This window comes from Anolis sagrei, chromosome 3, assembly GCF_037176765.1.
Source record: "Anolis sagrei isolate rAnoSag1 chromosome 3, rAnoSag1.mat, whole genome shotgun sequence".
Taxonomy (NCBI): Eukaryota; Metazoa; Chordata; class Lepidosauria; order Squamata; family Dactyloidae; genus Anolis; species Anolis sagrei.
Window position 1 is genome coordinate 204,328,341 of NC_090023.1, and position 18,453 is coordinate 204,346,793.

General features: G+C 40.4%; 1 protein-coding gene across 1 annotated transcript in view; it reads left to right on the forward strand.

Annotated features, from left to right (window-relative positions):
• The first annotated feature begins 284 nt into the window (after positions 1–284).
• Positions 285–18,453, forward strand: part of SHTN1 (shootin 1) — a 121,285-nt gene continuing 103,116 nt past the window's right edge. The window contains exons 1-2 of the mRNA XM_060768503.2: positions 285–509; positions 14,738–14,790. Of these exons, the coding sequence (XP_060624486.2) occupies positions 452–509; positions 14,738–14,790 (111 nt within the window). The 5' untranslated portion in view covers positions 285–451. The remainder of the gene's footprint in view (positions 510–14,737; positions 14,791–18,453) is intronic.

Genomic DNA, 18,453 nt, shown 5'->3' on the forward strand with positions numbered 1-18,453 from the left:
CCATAAGGGAAAGCGTTGCCACCCAGCTTTTCCTCGCACTTTCTCTATTCTGACCTATCAAAAACACGGGAAGTTTCCCATGTTTTACCGGCTGTTAAGAATTGTGGGAGTTGAAGTCCAAAACACCTGGAGGAAAGCCGAAGTTTGCTCATGCCTGCGTCCAGCTCCAAGCAGCGCGCCTTCTCCTCTACTTTGCTTTGCTTTCCTTTGCTTCCGCTTTTCGCCCCAGGGAGCGCGAGCCCCTCCCGCGCCCCACAGCAGGGCAAAGTGCGTGCGCGTGTGCCAGCGCGAGCTCGGGACGCCTGAGCGCGTGGAAGAGCGCCGGCCCTTTGCACATGCTCCCCAGGAAAGCCGGGCATGTGCAGTAGCACCGCTGCTCCAGCGCTTACATCTGCCTCCTTTCCCTCTTCCAGGTGAAGAGAGGCGGAAGGCGGCCTTTCCCGGCGCCAGCATGGACAGCACCCAGGAAGAGAGGCAGCTGGAGCTCATCGGCAGCCTGAAAGACCAAGGTAAGAAGGGAGAAGAAAGAAAGCAGGAGGAGCAGGGTGGCCAAGGCAGGCAGGGCGAAAAGAGGCTCCCTTTGCAGGGTTCAGGCTTGTCTCATCTTGCCACCAAGCCTTAGGTTTACCTTCATTTCGACAGAAAAAAAGAGCTTGAAATGCACAAAGCAGCAGAGGAAAAAATCCACTTTAAATCCGGTTTCTGCCTCCTGCAGAATGCTGGGGTTTGTCATTTAGGGAGGCTGTTAAAGGCTCCTCTGTAAACTACAAACCCCAGAATTCTGCAGCAGGCAGAAACCGGATTTTAAGTGGATTTTTTTCCTCTAGTGTGATGAGGGCCTTAAAGAATTGCAGGGGAGGGGTCAGATCTAATGGGAGAAGGGACATGAAGAGCCCAGGCCTGGTGCCTTTCCCCCACCGCTGGCCTTTCCCAAAGATTGCCGTGTTTTCCTTTCTCCTCCTGTCTGCTGGGGGAATGACAGCACCACCCTTTGCCAGTCTACCCTCCGCCTGGCTGGTAAATTATTTAAACACCTGCCACAGCCAGCCTCCCTTGGGTTGTTTTGCTTGGCATGATGCTGATGATGGCAGAGTGGGGGTTGGGGCAAGGCAGACTGACATCCTGTGCTATGTGCATCGCTTTGAACCTATTCCCTTTTGGAAAAAAAAAAACCTATCATTTCTGCCTGTCAAGAATGTTTGTATCTGATCTTGGAGGCTTGGGTAAGAAAAGAAAATCATTATTATAATTAAACAGACATACTTTTGTTATTGAAGGCTTTCATGGCTTGAATCACTGCGTTGTTGTGACTTTTCCAAACTGTATGACCATATTCCAGAAGCATTCTCTCCTGATGTTTTGCCCACATCTATGGGCCCCTGAAAGAATAATACAGTATTTAAAATGAGGAACAGTTTTAACCAACATAAACTTAGCAGTATTTCAGTGGGAAGTGTGAGGCCTACTTTTGGCTGATGAGATCAGGGTCCTTCTACGCTGCCATAAGTCAAGTCAATTAGGAGTGTTGTTGTTGTGTGCCTTCAAGTTGTTTCAATCTTAGGGTGACCCTAAATATAAAGTTTAAGGTGGGGGCTGATAAATGACCTTGGAGGGCCAAATTCAGCCCAGAAGTCTTAGTTTGGGGATCCCTGATCTAAGGAATAAGATCACAACTTAGGGCCCTTCCACACAGCCCTATATCCCAAAATATCAAGGCTGAAAATCCCACATTATCTGAGTGTGGACTCAGATAACCCAGGGCCCTTCCACACAGCCCTATATCCCAGAATATCCTCTTTGAACTGGGTTATCTGAGTCCACACTCAGATAACTGAGATAATGTGGGATTTTCTGCCTTGATATTCTTGGATATAGGGCTGTGTGGAAGGGCCCTTACTGTAATGCACTGAATCAAATTTAATCAGAATATCTGGTGGACCTATAACCCCAGGGCCCTTCTACTTTTTAAGCAGAGGGCCTGTTCATGGTCCCTCAGACTGTTGGAGTGCCAGAATGTAGTTAGGAAAAGAAAAGAAAAATGAAGAAATTCCTATGCACACCACACATATCTTATTTGCAGTGCAAAGAAAAGAAAAGAAAAGAAAAATAATACAGTATTTAAAATGAAGAACAATATTAACCAACATAAACTTACCAGTATTTTAGTGGGAAGTGTAAGGCCCACTTTTGGCTGATGAGATAGTCAAGTCAATGAGATAGTCAAGCCATATAACCCAGAATATCAAGGCAGAAAATCCTACAGTGTCTACTTTGAACTGGGTTATCTGAGTCCACACTGCCATATATTTCTGTAGGATTTTATTCAATTGTGTGGAAGGGGCCTCGGTTAGTGAAACCAATAGGAGATGGCTCATGCTGCTTGTGAGAATGGCTGACCCCACTTTGGTATGAAAGCTTCTTAGAACCAGTTGCCAGTTGGGTAAGATATTGGAAAGTAATGGTAATAGTTTGGTCCACCCTGTTCTTGGACAGATAGGTGATCCAAATCACCCTCCCTCATTTAGCACCCTCCTTATAGGTTTGAGACTTGAGCTTCCATCAACCCTGCTCAACATGGGCAATGATCATTGTCCAAGACATCTGGAAGGCACCAGTTTGGGGAAGGTTGATCTAGCCCCATTTCATTCCAGCTTCAGGCCTAAGCTTGGCCCACTATGGCCTTGGTGACCTAAAGGAGAAGAAAGACAATTGGGATATGATATTGTGCCGGCAGGATTTAAGACCGACAGGACGCAGGTTTGAGTCCGGGGAGAGTGCGGGTGAGCTCCCTCTGTCAGCTCCAGCTCCCCATGCGGGGACATGAGATAAGCCTCCTACAAGGATGGTTAAACATCAAAACATCCAGGTAACCCCTGGGCAACGTCCTTGTAGACGGCCAATCCTCTCACACGAGAGGTGACTTGCAGTTTCTCAAGCTGCTTATGTCACACACACACACAGAAATGATCATGAAGAGGGCTTCTGTGGAATTGTTCGTAGCATTTTGCTACACAGGGTCTATGGAGCAGGGGTGAGTGGGAGCCACAATAGTGTAGCCATTCCTTTTGTATCTGCAGGTTTGGCTTCAGAAAGTAGTTCTGTGACATTTCTGTTCAGCTGCAAGGAAGCTAGGCTGTTTGCCATTAAAAATCCCGACACCAGGGTGGAGTGTATTGTCCTCCAAGTATTATTGGACTAGAGTTTCTAGAAACTTTTGCCAGTTGTGAGGAATTCTGAAAACTGCAGTTCAATAACATCTGGAGGGCCACATCATTCCCATCCCTGATGTATCTGAAGCCTGAGAACAACAGAAATCTGGACTTAGGAATGAGCAACAGTAAGAGGCATTCATGCCTATGTTATTTGAGTAATTTAACTAGAATCCATCTTCACCACACTGATTGAAAGTCAATAAACCGCAGCTGTGTACTAACAAATGAAGGACTTATGGGTAGACATTTCTCCTGTCTAGCAACAGGCTGCTTAAGCTGTTTTAAAGGTACGAAAGTACAGATGTATAGCTTGTGGATACTTCTTCATCCACTCATGTCACTTGACATCCAAGTAGCTTTTAGTAGCCAGAAATGCTCTCACCAGGTATAATTTTCCTCATTAGAGATGGGGCCCTTCCACACAGCCCTATATCCCAGAATATCAAGGAAGAAAATCCCACAGTATCTGCTTTAAACTGCTTTGAGTTAGAGTCCACACTCAGATAATGTGGGATTTTGTGCCTTGATATTCAGGGATATAGGGCTATGTAGAAGGGCCCCGGGTTATCTGATTCCACACTGCCATATATTCCAGTTCAAAGCAGATAATGTGGGATTTTATTCAACTGTGTGAAAGGGGCCATAGTCTAGCCATTGTGGATTATTCTCTGGTACCTCCCTGATAGGATTACTACAACATGTCATACATGGAGCTACCCTTGAAGACAATTTGCAATCAGTGCTAGCAGAATACAATAGTCAAAATTGTAACTTGTACAAAGAGATATGATACTGATTCTAGAACGAGCATATTAATTCTGATCAGAATGTAAAGATCTTAACTGCAAAGACCGAAGTGATTTAGCAACCAGTCTGTCTACCTAAGATCTTCAAATGAGGCTCTTTTCAATTACCCATTGTACACTAGATGAAAAATGGGAACAGAATGTTGTCTGTAGTCGCACACCTTCTGAGAACAACTTCCCTTTCTGAGAACAACAGCGTAGTCTTTTTGGCAACATGTCAAAACTTTTTGTCTTGCTCAGGTGTTTTAAATCCCTTTATGAAATCAGGTAGTATAATTGTACATTTTGTGAATCTTTTGCTCTTTTTTCTTGTACTGTAGTTTGCTGAGGCATGATGAGAATATTTATTTTATGAAAATTACATTTTGTAAATTCCCTAAGTACCACGAGTAAAAAGTATGATGTAACAAAAACGTGTAATAGATAGATAGATAGATAGATAGATAGATAGTGTGTGTGTGTTAAATAAAGATAAGATATACATATATTGAATGAATTTAAATGAAAGGGTGGTATAGTGGTCCAAAACCAAGTTAGTGATAACATTTATTTAGAAACTTTGGGCTAGTATAAGCTGCACAATAAAATTGAAGAAGAAAACTTCAGAAAAAATATGAGTTGCAAAGACAGGGCAAAATGGTACAAAAATGATATAATGAGATGGATAATTTTTTTAATTAGGAGACGCAAATGGCTTATGTTTTTATTACTTTTGTTTGGTTTTATACTATGTATTAATGTTTTAAATGTTTTATGATGTTCTTGGACATTGAATCATTGTCTCTGTAAACCGCCCTGAGTCACCTGAGGGCTGAGAAGGGTGGTATACAAATATAGTAAATAAATAAATAAATAAATAAATAAATAAGGTCACTCCATTATTGTTATTCTAATATTTGTGTTCTAGACCTCAAATCTGGGACCCTTAGAATTTGCTGATATTCTAAGTATTTATTCCTACTTCTTCTTGTGCCAGGAAAGTTAGGGTCTAGGGTTGTGCATTTGGGGTAAACCTTGACCTGTTTCATGCCCCAGCTTTCAGTGGGGACCCCGATCCATTTTTTGGGAGCTCCCCAAAATCAGGAGGGCAGATATCTGTTTTCGTTCTGCGGTGCTGGAAGATCAATTTTCTATCGGCCCATTATCGGAGGGGGCTTCCTACCCAGGCTCCCCTTTCCGGCACATGCTTTAAGGAGGGTTCTTCTTACTGGCAGTTTCTACTCTAGAGGAGGTGTTCTGCTGCAGGCACTGGCAGGCTGGGCACTTTTTGGGCCTGCACGCCTCTCTCTCTCTCTTTTTCTAAGGTGAGTGTGTGCATGGTGCACTGGCCCAGAAAGCATCTGCACCTACCAGTGCCTGCAGCTGAGCACCCCCTTACTCTAGAGTAAGAGCCACTCAGATGCAGGTACTGGCAGACATGAGCACTCTTGTATAATACACATGCACTCTTCTTGAAAAGAGAGTGCGTGTGTGGTATGCAGGTCCTGAGCACATGCACTGCCAGTGCCTGCAGCCAAGTGCCTCTTATTCTAGAGTAAGAGGTATTTGGCTGCAGGCACTGGCAGGCATAGGTACTTCTGCACACTACACATGCACTCTCCTTGGAAAGAGAGTCCATGTGTGGTGTACAGGCACTGAGTGCCCATGCCTCCAGTGCCTGCGGCCGAGCCCCTCTTACTCTGTGCTGCTGAAAAGCAGGCCAGGAGCCAGGACCTGCTCCTGCCTGCTTTTGTGTCGACCAGATTTTCATACCAGAAGGAACGCTCCTTCTTCGTGCTCCTGAAGAAACAAAGGCCACGAAAGAAATGAAGGAAACAGGAGAAAAGAATTCTACCCACAACTCTACTAGGACCTATTACAAGGCTTGAGAACATGTAAAAACATGGAGCACCATGCTTATTTTTGTGACCACCAATCTGTGCCTTCAGTATTGCGTATTTCATTGATAATCCAGGATTTCTCTTTTAAAGCAAGCACAAAATTAACCAGAATGCAATAGCAGATTGCAATAATCAATTTCATGCTTGTTTTAAAGAACTGTATCTGATTTGCTATCACATTTTAGTAGTGGAGCCAGAGGACTATGGCCTACACTGCTTTTGATTTCAATTGTTGCCAAAGTTACCAAAATTGCTCAGCCCTGGCCTCTTTGACATAGTAGCTATGGTTTTTAGTTAGCTGACACTAACATCAAGCCATATGGCAATTATCTGCAAGCATGGAAGTACTTTACAAGCAGCAGAGGAACACATTATATGACCTAGGAGAAATAAAAAGACAATCAAAACAATACACAGAAGAACCATAGAAAGATATGAAAAGATTACAGTTTCATTTGAGGAAGAAACATATGATGACCAATTTCCAATTTTAAAAAAGTGAAGTGGAAGTTGTACTTAGAGCACAATACATGATCAAAGTCTTTGTTTTATCATTTTGAGCATCACTTTGCTTACAGTGGTGTCTCCTTTTGTGGGACTTGAATGTGTATTGAGTATCTCCAATCCTACTAGCAGAAAATAGCTGACTTTGAACAATTACTGAAGGAAGTCAAGGGAGAAAGTAGAAAAGTAGGTTTACAACAAAACATTAAGAAAACAAAAATAATTATTACAGATTATTTACATAACTTTAACATAGTTAATGGAGACATATAAAAGTTTAAGATTTTCCATACTTTGATTCAGTTATTAATCAGGAAATCAGAAGAAGACTATGACTTGGAAGGGCAGCAACTATGAAGGAACTGGACAAGATTCTGAAATGTAAAGCTATATTGTTGAATGCTGTTGTTAGGACTGCCCATGCCACTGTAATTCCAATTTGTATGCATGGTTGTGAAAGCTAGACAATGAAGAAAGGCAATAGAAAGAAATTCAACTCATGGAGTGTTGGAGAAGAGTTCTGTGGGTATTGCAGACTGCCAAAATGACCAGTAAATGGGTCCTAAAGCAAATCAAACCTGAACTCTCCCTAGAAGCCAGGATGACTAAACTAACTTTATCACACTAGAGAATGTATCCACTTAAATCTGGTTTCTGCCTCCTGCAGAATTCTGGGGTTTGTAGTTTAGGGAGGAACCTTTAACAGCATCCCTAAGCTACAAACCCAAGAATTCTGCAGGAAGCAGAAACCAGATCTAAAGTGGATTAATTCTCTAGTGTGATTTTCTTTCGATCACCTTTACATTTCAGGATCTTGTCCAGTTCCTTCATAGTTGCTTCCCTTCCAAGTTGTAGTCTTCTTCTGATTTCCTGAATAATAACTGAATCAGAGTATTAGATTAGTCATCCTGGCTTCTAGGGAGGGTTCAGGTTTGATTCATTCTCTAGTATGATGAGGTCCTAAAGCTATTATACTTTGGCCATATCATGAGAAGACACAACTCACTAGAAAAGACAGGAACAACACATTTTATTTATTACCTGCCTCTCCTCATGGCTTATGTTTGGTAAGGTGGTTGGAAAAAGAGGAAGGCCACAATCCAGATGGATAGACTCAAAGAAACCATAACCCTGAGTCTGCAAGATCTGAGCACTGCTGTTGATGATATGTAGCTCAGAAGTTTTTCATTCATGGGGTAGCCATTAGTCGAAGACTGGAAGACTGTTAAGAAGAACAAACAAACTATAATCTTCAGTTGCCAAATGCAAACATTTGAAGAAGGAGTCAAGGATATGAAAGCCACAAAATGGAGTACTTATCTAAGAACATGAGTAGTTCCTCTGCATGGCTCTTAATCCAAGAGAGAACTGTGCTCCATTTGTTTTGCTGTGATTTTCCTATAAAATCTTAAGTGATCTTTACACATAACCTGTTACTTTAGTACATCTTACTAGTGAACAAGTTGAAAAGTAGCACACAAAAGGGAACCACTGGGTTGAGCATATAGTTGTTATTTTTTCCCCATTTGAGAGGCTTATATCTCCCCTCCCTTTTTGCCTGACAACTGGCCTCTGAGGAACTGCTCTGGTTACCAAGGAAGTTCATTTTGTCCAAGGCCACTTGTCACAAGTAATGCCTCTTATCTGTGTATTCAACACAGGAAGAAAGCTCAGACACTTGCAGTTCCTGTTTTTAATCCCTCGTTATAGAATTTAGCACCCCAAGTCCTTTTCGGTTTCAGTAGGATTGAGGATGTTTTGTACGAATTCATGTTGAATAAACCTTTCAGTGGTTATTATTCCTCACAGTGGCTACTTAAGAATTTAAGATGAGTAAATACCCTAAAGGCACCAGATTCTCTTTGATTTTGGAAGCTAAACAAGATTCGCTCTGGTTAGTCTCTAGATGGGAGACATCAAGAAATGCCAAGTGCTGTAGGCTATGTTTCAGAGGAAGGTCCTGGTATAACCACCTCTCAGAATCCCTTGCCTAAGAAAACCTTATGGAGGATGTCATAAGTTAACAGGTGGCACACGTGCGCGCACGCACACACAAGTACAATACAATATTGAATTAATGACCTTTCTATTCTAAGCGCACCTTTATACTGCAGAATTATAGTGCTACGACCCCACTTATCAACATCCTATGGAATCTTGAGATTTGCACTTTAGGGAGAGATGCTTACAATTCTCTATAAAAGATCTCTATTGCTTCCCCAAACTATTAATATCAGGGTTCCATAGGATGTTGACATGAAAGTTAGAGTGTAATAATAGTGTTATTATTGTGTAGCACAGTGATTCGCAACCTGTGGGTCCCCAGATGTTTTGGCCTTCAACTCCCAGAAATCCTAACAGCTGGGATTTCTGGGAGTTGTAGGCCAAAACAATTGGGGACCCACATGTTGAGAACCACTGGTGTCGCATGAAAGGGCCTAGCATTGTTTTACTGCATTGATCAAGGAGATGCTTATGATAAACCCAAAGAAATGTGCAATAGTATTTGGTTTCCTCTATAATTTCTAGACTCTTGTTCTGAAAGGACTCCCTTCTCTCATTTAAAACAGTGTGTTTGCTTACTGTTGTTGCACAAATACAAAATAATAGTTTAAAGATTATATTGACTTTCATGAAAATGACCTCATGTTCTAAATTCTGTGAAGAATGTCTTTTATGTTGACTTACGTTTGCGGGAATTAGAATTGGCCTGTTGCATAACATCCATATCCAGTAAAGGGCTGCTGTGATGCTACTAGGTAGGGAAGCTGGCAAAGTAACTAATATACATTGGGAAGAAAGCAATTTGAGATCAGTATGTTATGGTCCCCAATGTGCATCATGGCGCTGCCACCAAATATTGTTTATGAATTATGTTATGTTCAGGATAACTTCTATGGAATGCCATTATGTATTGAGGCACCACTGCCAGTCCCCCATTACTCATAATTGAAATTTATGAACATATGGTCTTAGCACTTCTACTGTGCAGCTAAATATACATAGTTATATAATGTACACTATGATAAAGTGTTCTATACAAGTTTGTTTCCTTTTTTACAACAGTGTCTGCAATGTTAGTGGGGTGCACTGGATTTTAATCTAAACTTTAAAGGATCTATCCAGGGTACTAAACTCAATCTGATGATAGAATTCAGCACCTGAGATAAGTCCTTTAAAGTCTGAACTAAACCTTGGAGTGGATTTCACTGGCATCAGAACATGATTAGAGAACTACAATCTGGGACTGCCTTTGAAAAGTATTCAGAGGCTAGGGCTAGTGCTATATTCAGCAGCCAGGCTGATAATGGGTGTTCATTTCCAACATCAAATGCACCAGTTATGCAAGGCTTGCACTGTCTTCCAGCTTGTTACCAAGCTCAATTCAAGGTGCTGGTTTTGACCTGAAAAGCCCTAAATAGCTTGTGGTCAGGATATCAGAAAAACTGTTTCCTCCTATAAGACCATGTCTTGAATTTGAGATCCTGAGTGGAGGCCCCGTTTCATATCTCAATTCTTCATAAATTTAAGTTGATATGTACATGTAACAGGGCTTTCTCTGTCAACACCAAACTATGGAACTCCATTCTCAAGGAAATTAAGCTGGCCATCTCTTGAGCTTCTCATCTAAAGCCAAAAACAGTACTATTCCTTGTGACCTTCAATGCTTAATTGAATTGTCTTAATATTGCATTTTAAAACTTTTTAAAAAAAATTAAGGTCATGTTGATGTATTTTTTAAAAAAATGTTTTTAGTTTTGTACTATTTAAATTACTTTCATTTTTATTGCCTTTGCAGCTGGGAGATGATATAGAAATACCATAAATAAAATATAGAAACAAAATCAAAACCATCAGACTGTATTGCTTGCTGATATGGATGATAATATTATATTTCCAGAATGACCAGTTTTCTTCTGTAACAGATTTTGTGAGATTTAATTTTGCTTGTATAGTTGATTCATGAAATGAACATGATACATTTTAATATGGATTGAGTCTTCACATACATTAGCCTGTTTCATGTGTTTCTGTGGGATATAAGTGTAGCAGAATACTTTATTAAACTCCAGATTGTTCAATAGTTCTGGGAAATGTTGGGATATTCTTTTTTAGGATTCATGCCTTGCAATGGGTGTTTCCATTCCTGCATCAGGCCATTCCCTAAATATACCAGGTTTCAGGCCCTGATTTGTTGTTGGTTGCCATTCTTTATATAGTCATAGGTCTAATGTGATATATTGCTTTATTACTTCAGCACTCTGGTACTATTGTAGCTCTGAAAAGGAGTGGGGAATGAAATATTCATCTAGTAAACGGAAACTAAATGAGGGCAGGAGTCAGTAGAATGCCTCTCTCATGCCCCCTCTTTTGGGACCAACCCAAAATACAGTGGGTACAGCTGAGACAAGTGAGATACAGACATCTACCCTTGCCTGTATTAAAAATATCTAGGCAAGTAAAAAAAAAGAAAGAAAAAAGAACACCTTGCAGTTGGAATAAAAATTGCAGTCAGTAGTAGAAATGTACAAGAAAAAATATTGGCTAGCAAGCTATCAAAATAAGTATATATTGGGACGGTGAAGTGACAGCTCCCCTGGTGGCCAGAATACCCTCATGAAAAGCTGGAATGTTAAATAGCCTCTGTGTGTCTGTCTATATATGTTGTGTGTCTATGGCATTGGATGTTTGCCATGTATATGTACATTGTAATCTGCCCTGAGTCCCCTGCGGGGTGAGAAGGGCAGAATATAAATACTGTAAATAATAATAAGCATTAAAAGTCCAGATAAATATAGCTATAACATTTGGCCAGTCTGAAGAAACTCTATAAGCTAGCTGGCATTAACCCCCAGATGTGCAATGGAAAGTTGCTCCTAACTATGAGAGAAATAAGATTGAACACTGTGAAAGCCATCCACTGCATGGCTATCAGCTTCCTCCCAGTAGATTCAAATCAAGGAAAAGCTTCATGAGAACCACTCTTCCTCTTAATGTTCCCCCAGCAATGGCAAGAGTATCCCTCTGAGCAGCTAAACCAGGAAATCCCAATTGGATGCCCTTCCACAAGGGCCATCCTCCAGGGGCAAACCAAGAATGGGCAACTGGGAAGTCCCCGAACAAACTCAGAAGTGGAGTGGGCAGGTCAAAAGGCAAAATTGGCAAAATGGCACTACCTAAAAGAATCCTCCACCTTGTGCAACTGTGGAACAGAACAGACAACTCCACATCTCTATGCTTGTCTGCAATGTTCTGCCTCATGTACAGAGGAAGATTTTTTGTAGGCTACAGACAATGCGGTCACTGTTGTCTGTTTTTGATCAAAAGATATGTACTGCTTGTGCTCGTATTTTTATCAGTTTTATACTAATTTATGCAATGCTTTTGATATGAAATAAATAAATAAGTCTGGAGAAACTCTTAAATTGCAGGTGAATGGGGCCACAGATATTCCAGTTTAGACACTGTCTTAGGGCTTCTTTGTTCAAAATTCTGCATTCTCTGATGCACCATTGAATCTAATGCACAGCTCAACTTCCAAACCCCTGAAAGCAAAAAAAATAAAATAATTTTTTTCCTGCTGAATGCAATGTACAAAAAGCAGCAAAAAGTGATCTATTTGTAATTTAGAACATCAAAGCTTCCACCAGTGGGAAAAATATCTTTGGATGCATCAAAATACCTTTAATTGACATGGTTCAATTCTATGGAGTCATGGAGGCTATAGTTTTACAAGGTCTTGAGACCATCTGTCAAAGGATGCTGATGCCTCACCGATCTATAGATCCCAGGATTGCATAACATTGAGCCATGGCAATTAAATTAGATGGTGTCCCTCAAACAGGAGCCTCAGGTGCAGTTCCTGAAGCAACTTCCCGCTTTGTTTTGGTTCAACACTAAGATTACTGAATTACGCAAATCGAAAGTGCACTTTAATTTTGGAGAGATAGTTTAGTCAAAAAGGTGACCATTAGATTTGAATAAATAGGGTCATAGTGTGTTATTTTTATTAATAAATTTAACCCTCTTGTGAGCTGGCCATACTTTTTCACTGCCCCGATGTTACTCACTTTGATGGTCAATTTGGCCAAGAGCTTCTTGCTTTTGAATTCACATTTCATATAAGGTTACTTTTCATAAATAATTTATATGCTCTATAAATAATTAGTAGTTGGTCTAAATGCATTGTAGACTATGTCAGATGGGAAAATTTAACCATAGCTCAGAGACATCTGTACAAGAATCGTCTTGGTCTCAGTGACAATTCGTTAATCATTTATGGAAAATGTCTCAATATAATTTGTTAACTGACAGAATAAAGTCTGACCTGCTTTTCTTGGAAAACTAGATCATTAATGCTTTTGCATAAACATTTTTTAAAAACTACCTGCAAATAGAGGAAAGGCTAAGAAAAGCAAGTGTTCAAGTTCTTCCCCCTCTGTTGTTCTTGTCATCCACCACATGTAGATGGTAAGATGCAGAAGGCAATTGTTTACATTATAGAGCCTCCTCCATATGTGGAAATCATTTGTGGAATTTGGAATCTTGATTTTCGTCTGGTAGACATCATGGGACTTCTGTTAATATAGCTATGGATAATACATTGTTGAAGGCTTTCACCGCCAGAATCACTGGAGTGTTTTGTGGTTTCCTGTCTGTATGCCGTGTTCTAGCAGCATTTGCTTGTGAAAATGTCAGCCATAGAAACATTAGGAGAAAATGGTGCTGGAATGCAGCTGTACAACCACACAACACTCCAATGGATAATATAATTCAGGAACAGAGAAAGTGTCATCCACTCTTTCTCTTCTTAGCCCTGGCCAGGTTAGCTGGTGAGGAAGGATGGTAGAACTTCAACAATATCTCTGGAAGACCACTGATTTAGTTATAGTAGTGATAGCAATTACTAGTGGATTTGCTGGCCATATTTGTGTCATTATTGTCATTTTTTTCATCAACAATATCTCTACTTTCTCTCAGTAATAGGTCTTAAGCTGACTAACAACATTTAAAAAGTAATGCAGATGTTTGAAACTATTTAAAAACTTTGATAAAAATATAAACTTTACAGAGTATAGCAAAGTGTCCAGTGCATTTTCTACTCAGTGTCCATAAAAATCAGTTTCAGTAACTGAAGTCTGATGGTGTGGACAAGACATTCGGAGCAATTCAGTGGTCAAGTTTACACCATGTGTAAACTTGACCATTGCCCAGTTGGGTTGATAAAATCTAATGGATTGACAGGTCTAGGGTAAGGTAAATAGTAAGTGGTAAGGGGCTTGTATGATGTCTTGAAGGAAGCAATGGTGTTCTGTCTCCTAAAACGAACCTCCCTCAACCCAGCAATACATGGAAACTGCTATCTGATTTCATTTATTCTCTTCTTGGGCAAGGTGCATCAGCGTGTGGTGAATGGGCAAGACCTTCTTGAAGGATATATTCTCTGGACCCGTTTAAGCCTAGTTTCATACCAGGGCACAGCACTGAAATGGGCTTGGTGGCTCTGATTGACAATCTATTTCATGGGAAAGAAGGAGGAACATTACTCTGTTGATCTTCTCAGATGTTTCAACAGCTTTTGATCATTGATCATTGTATCTGTGGAATAGGAGCAAAAGGCTCTGTTCTACAGTGATTCCTTTCCTAGCTGAAGGGCAGTTTAAAAGAGTAGCATTGGGTTTTACCGTAGACTGCCACAGGGTTCAATTTTATCCTCCTTCCTGTTCAATATCTATATGAAGCTACTGGGGTAGATGATTAGGGGGTTTGGAGTGGGGTACCATCAGTATGATGATGATATTCAGTTCTATTTCTTAACATTGGAGTCAGATGGGGCACTGCAGGTGCTTGATTTTATCCTCAATGCTGTTATAGGATTGATGAGGGTCAGTAATCTGAAGGTGAATACTGATACAATGGAGGTTTGGGGATTGGTGGTTGTTCAGTTTTGGAATTAGGTAAACAGCTTATTCTGGATAGGATTGCACTCCCTCTGAAGGAGTAAGTGCATAGTTTGAGAGTGCACTTAGATCCATCCCTATCACGGGTGGCTCAAATGCATTCTGTGTCTTGGAATGATTTATGCCAGTTTCAATTAATGAGATAACCAATTTCCTAGAGATAACCTAGCCACAGAAGTCCATTTACTGGACTTCTCAATTAGATTACATAAATGAGGCTGTGATGTTGGTGGGACAGAGAAAAAAAGCCTCTCTAAGAGATCTTAGAGCAATAGCAAACTTATAAAGAGAACTATAACAATATTTATGAATGCCTAGTGCTGTGAGATTTCTACAAAGTACACTAATGAGAGAACTTTTGTTTTATTTTGTAGCTATTGGTGAATATGAAGATCTAAAGGAAGAGAACAAGAAAACAAAAGAAAAGGTTTGTACTTGTTTTCATATGACTGAAGATAATCTGCAACCTTGCTGGGACATCTTGTGTTTTCAGAGGCTTCATCTACATTGATCATTTCATGGACATTCAAACCTAGCTTCAAACTGTGGCAGCCAGACAACAAACACTCACAGAACGGTGCACAAGAAAGTCCTTAATCTATAGGATTTGCTATATAATCATCTTCACAAGGAAACTACTTTCTTCAACACCAGTTTGAAGCTGCATTAAATGGTTAGTGTAGATGTGTCTAGAGTACCAGTATTCTGTACTTTTTGGAGTATTTTATGCCTCATAATTGGCCCAGTAAAGGTATTGCTGCTTGTGGATTTTGGATTTGTTGTATCTGGCTGAAATCAGTATATTGTCTTGTTATTAAAGCTGATACAGTGTAATTGGTCCCATCCAGAAACTCCTGGGGTACATTTGATTATCCCCAGAGAAGTATAAGCTTTTCTATTTAAATATCTTAGCTGTATGAGAAAGTATTTAGAGCAGCTGCCATAAATGAAGCAGTCTTTTGACATTCCTGTGGTTCGGAATGTTGTTGATAAGTATATTCAAGTCCACGTTGTGTTAAGGCCTTAGAAAGAACAAAAAAAAATGTACGGGCTTTTAAAGCACAATGTTTCTTCACTAGTAACAAAAGACAATAAAAGTATACAGTAAACATGAGTATGGGAAATATGATGTTAATAGCATAGTCTGTATATTTTTGAGATGGTACAGGGAAGAGACCTAATGACTATAATGTAGGCTTATCTGACCATATTCTCAATGGTCCCAGACAGAAAAGACAATAAAAGAAAGCAATAAAATTTGGTTAAAATGTTACTTTTTTAAAAAAATTGCTTGTATTGAAAGACATTTTAGTATGTACAGGTATACCTGAATTGATGAAATAAATCTGTTGTTGTTGTTATATTATGTATACTGCCTGAACACTATATTTAACAGAAGATTTGGTACTAAAAGCAAAAATAACATGGAATAGGCATTGACGTGCCCCACGAAGATCCTCACTGTTTACCTCTAGTTAAGCCCTTTTTAGTTAGAGGCCTCTTTGCATTTGAAGCCTCTGTTGTCTTGCCCCTTTATGAATTCTGTCAGGGGCAGAGCCTCAGACAAGGCACCTCTGGTTCTTGGAAGAGTCAGTCTTTTCGTGATTGGAAGGTAAAAAGAGAAGAAGGCTGGAAGGTCTACAAATAGCACGTCCAGTTGGAGATGTATGAACTGTAATCAAGTCCAGTCAGAGTTAAATACTGAGACCATCTTAGATACAGTTGAACACTATACAAGAAAGAGACTATAAGAAGAAATAAAGATTCAAGAGCCTCAGTTCGGTCAGAACTGTGTCTATCTCTCAAAGACTTTACTTCTCTTCACAAAGACTTTGTAGTGAGGAGAGAAAGTCTAAATTTCTTGTCAGTTAATAAATTCATGTTTGAATCAACTATATAGTCTCCGATCTGTTCCGTACTCAGCCAGTTCACCTTTCAAGTAGTTAAGATAGCGTGGGGGCAGAACAGACATGCATCACAAAAAGGAAGAGTTCAACATGTTTCAGTATATTTTAAATTCAAAGTTAACATTATACACATATGAAATAAAACTACTAGGTCAGGTCAAATGTTGTTGTTCATTCGTTCAGTCGTCTCCAACTCTTCATGACCTCATGGACCAGCCTACGCCAGAGCTCCCTGTCGGCCGTCACCACCCCAAGCTCCTTCAAGGTCAGTCCAGTCACTTCAAGGATGCCATCCATCCATCTTGCCCTTGGTCGGCCCCTCTTCCTTTTACCTTCCACTTTCCCCAGCATAATTGTCTTCTCTAGGCTTTGCTGTCTCCTCATGATGTGGCCAAAGTACTTCAACTTTGTCTCTAGTATCCTTCCCTCCAATGGGCAGTCGGGCTTTATTTCCTGGAGGATAGACTGGTTGGATCTTCTCGCAGTCCAAGGCACTCTCAGGACTTTCCTCCAACACCACAGTTCAAAATCTTCGATCTTCCTTCGCTCAGCCTTCCCTAAGGTCCAGCTCTCACATCCATAGGTTACTACAGGGAATACCATGGCTTTGATTATGCGGATCTTTGTTGCCAGTGTGATGTCTCTACTCTTTACTATTTTATCGAGATTGGACATTGCTCTCCTCCCAAGAAGTAAGCGTCTTCTGATTTCCTGGCCACAGTCTGCATCTGCAGTAATCTTTGCACCTAGAAATACAAAGTCTGTCACGGCCTCCACATTTTCTCTCTCCATTTTCCAGTTGTCAATCATTCTTTTTGCCATGATCTTGGTTTTTTTATGTTGAGCTGTAACCCAGCTTTTGCACTTTCTTCTTTCACCTTGATTAGAAGGCTCCTCAGCTCCTCCTCGCTTTCGGCCATCAGAGTGGTGTCATCTGCATATCTGAGGTTGTTAATGTTTCTTCCAGCAATTTTCACCCCAGCTTTGCATTCATCAAGCCCTGCACATCGCATGATGTGTTCTGCATACAAGTTAAAAAGGTTGGGTGAGAGTATGCAGCCTTGCCGTACGCCTTTCCCAATCTTGAACCAGTCTGTTGTTCCGTGGTCAGTTCTGACTGTTGCTACTTGGTCCTTGTACAGATTCCTCAGGAGAGAGACAAGGTGGCTTGGTATGCCCATCCCACCACCACTTATGCAAATAAGTCTTGCATAAAACAAAATATTTATTTATTTATTTATTTACGATATTTTTATCCTGCTCTTCTCAAGCCCGAAAGCAACTCAAGGCGGTTTACAGATTGGCAGCCATGCGATGCCATAACAGTCCACAATATACAGTTAAAACAACATTATAAAACAATATAAAACCATTAAAAACATATAGTAATCAATGTCTTCCTGTTTATCTCATTTTCCAGTAGCATCATCTAGGCCGTTCCATGTTTCAGACTTACATAATCTTGTGATTGTCTATTTCACTGCATTTCCAAAGGCTTGTTCAAAGAGCCAGGCTTTTACTTTTTTTCACAAGGCCAGGAGGGAGGGGACCCGATCTAATATCCCTAGGGAGGGAATTCCACAGCGGAGGGGCCACCACTGAGAAGGCCCTGTCTCTCATCCCCACCAGATGTTCCTGTGAAGAAGCCGGGATCGAGAACAGGGCCTCCCCAGATGATCTTAAATTCCTAGACATCTTGAATCTTATAAAGACCACTGTAAGACTTCCATCATGTATCCAGGGATAACTTTTTCTTTCACCAAGCTCCACTTTACTTATGGTTTCCTTTTTCGTAGCCAAACACATTGTTGTTGTTGACTGCTGTCAAGTTGACTTCAACTTATAACAACCCAATGAATGAAAGATGTCCAAGTCACCATGTCATCAATAGTCCTGCTCAACTCTTGTAAAGTCAGGGCCATGGCTTCCTTGATTGAGACTCTCCATCTGGTATTTCCCTTTTCCTACTGCCTTCCACCCTTACCAAGTATTAATTTTTTAGTGAATCATGTTTTTTTACCATTATAGTTATAGATTTTAAAAAATAATTTCTCAAAAGTTACAAAAATGTAATTTTTAGTTATTTTAAAAACAATATCACGCAATATCTGCAAGCCACTGACATATGGAACAAGCACTCCCTCTTTCTACCTAACTCACTTTTGCCTCCATTTTCTTATGTT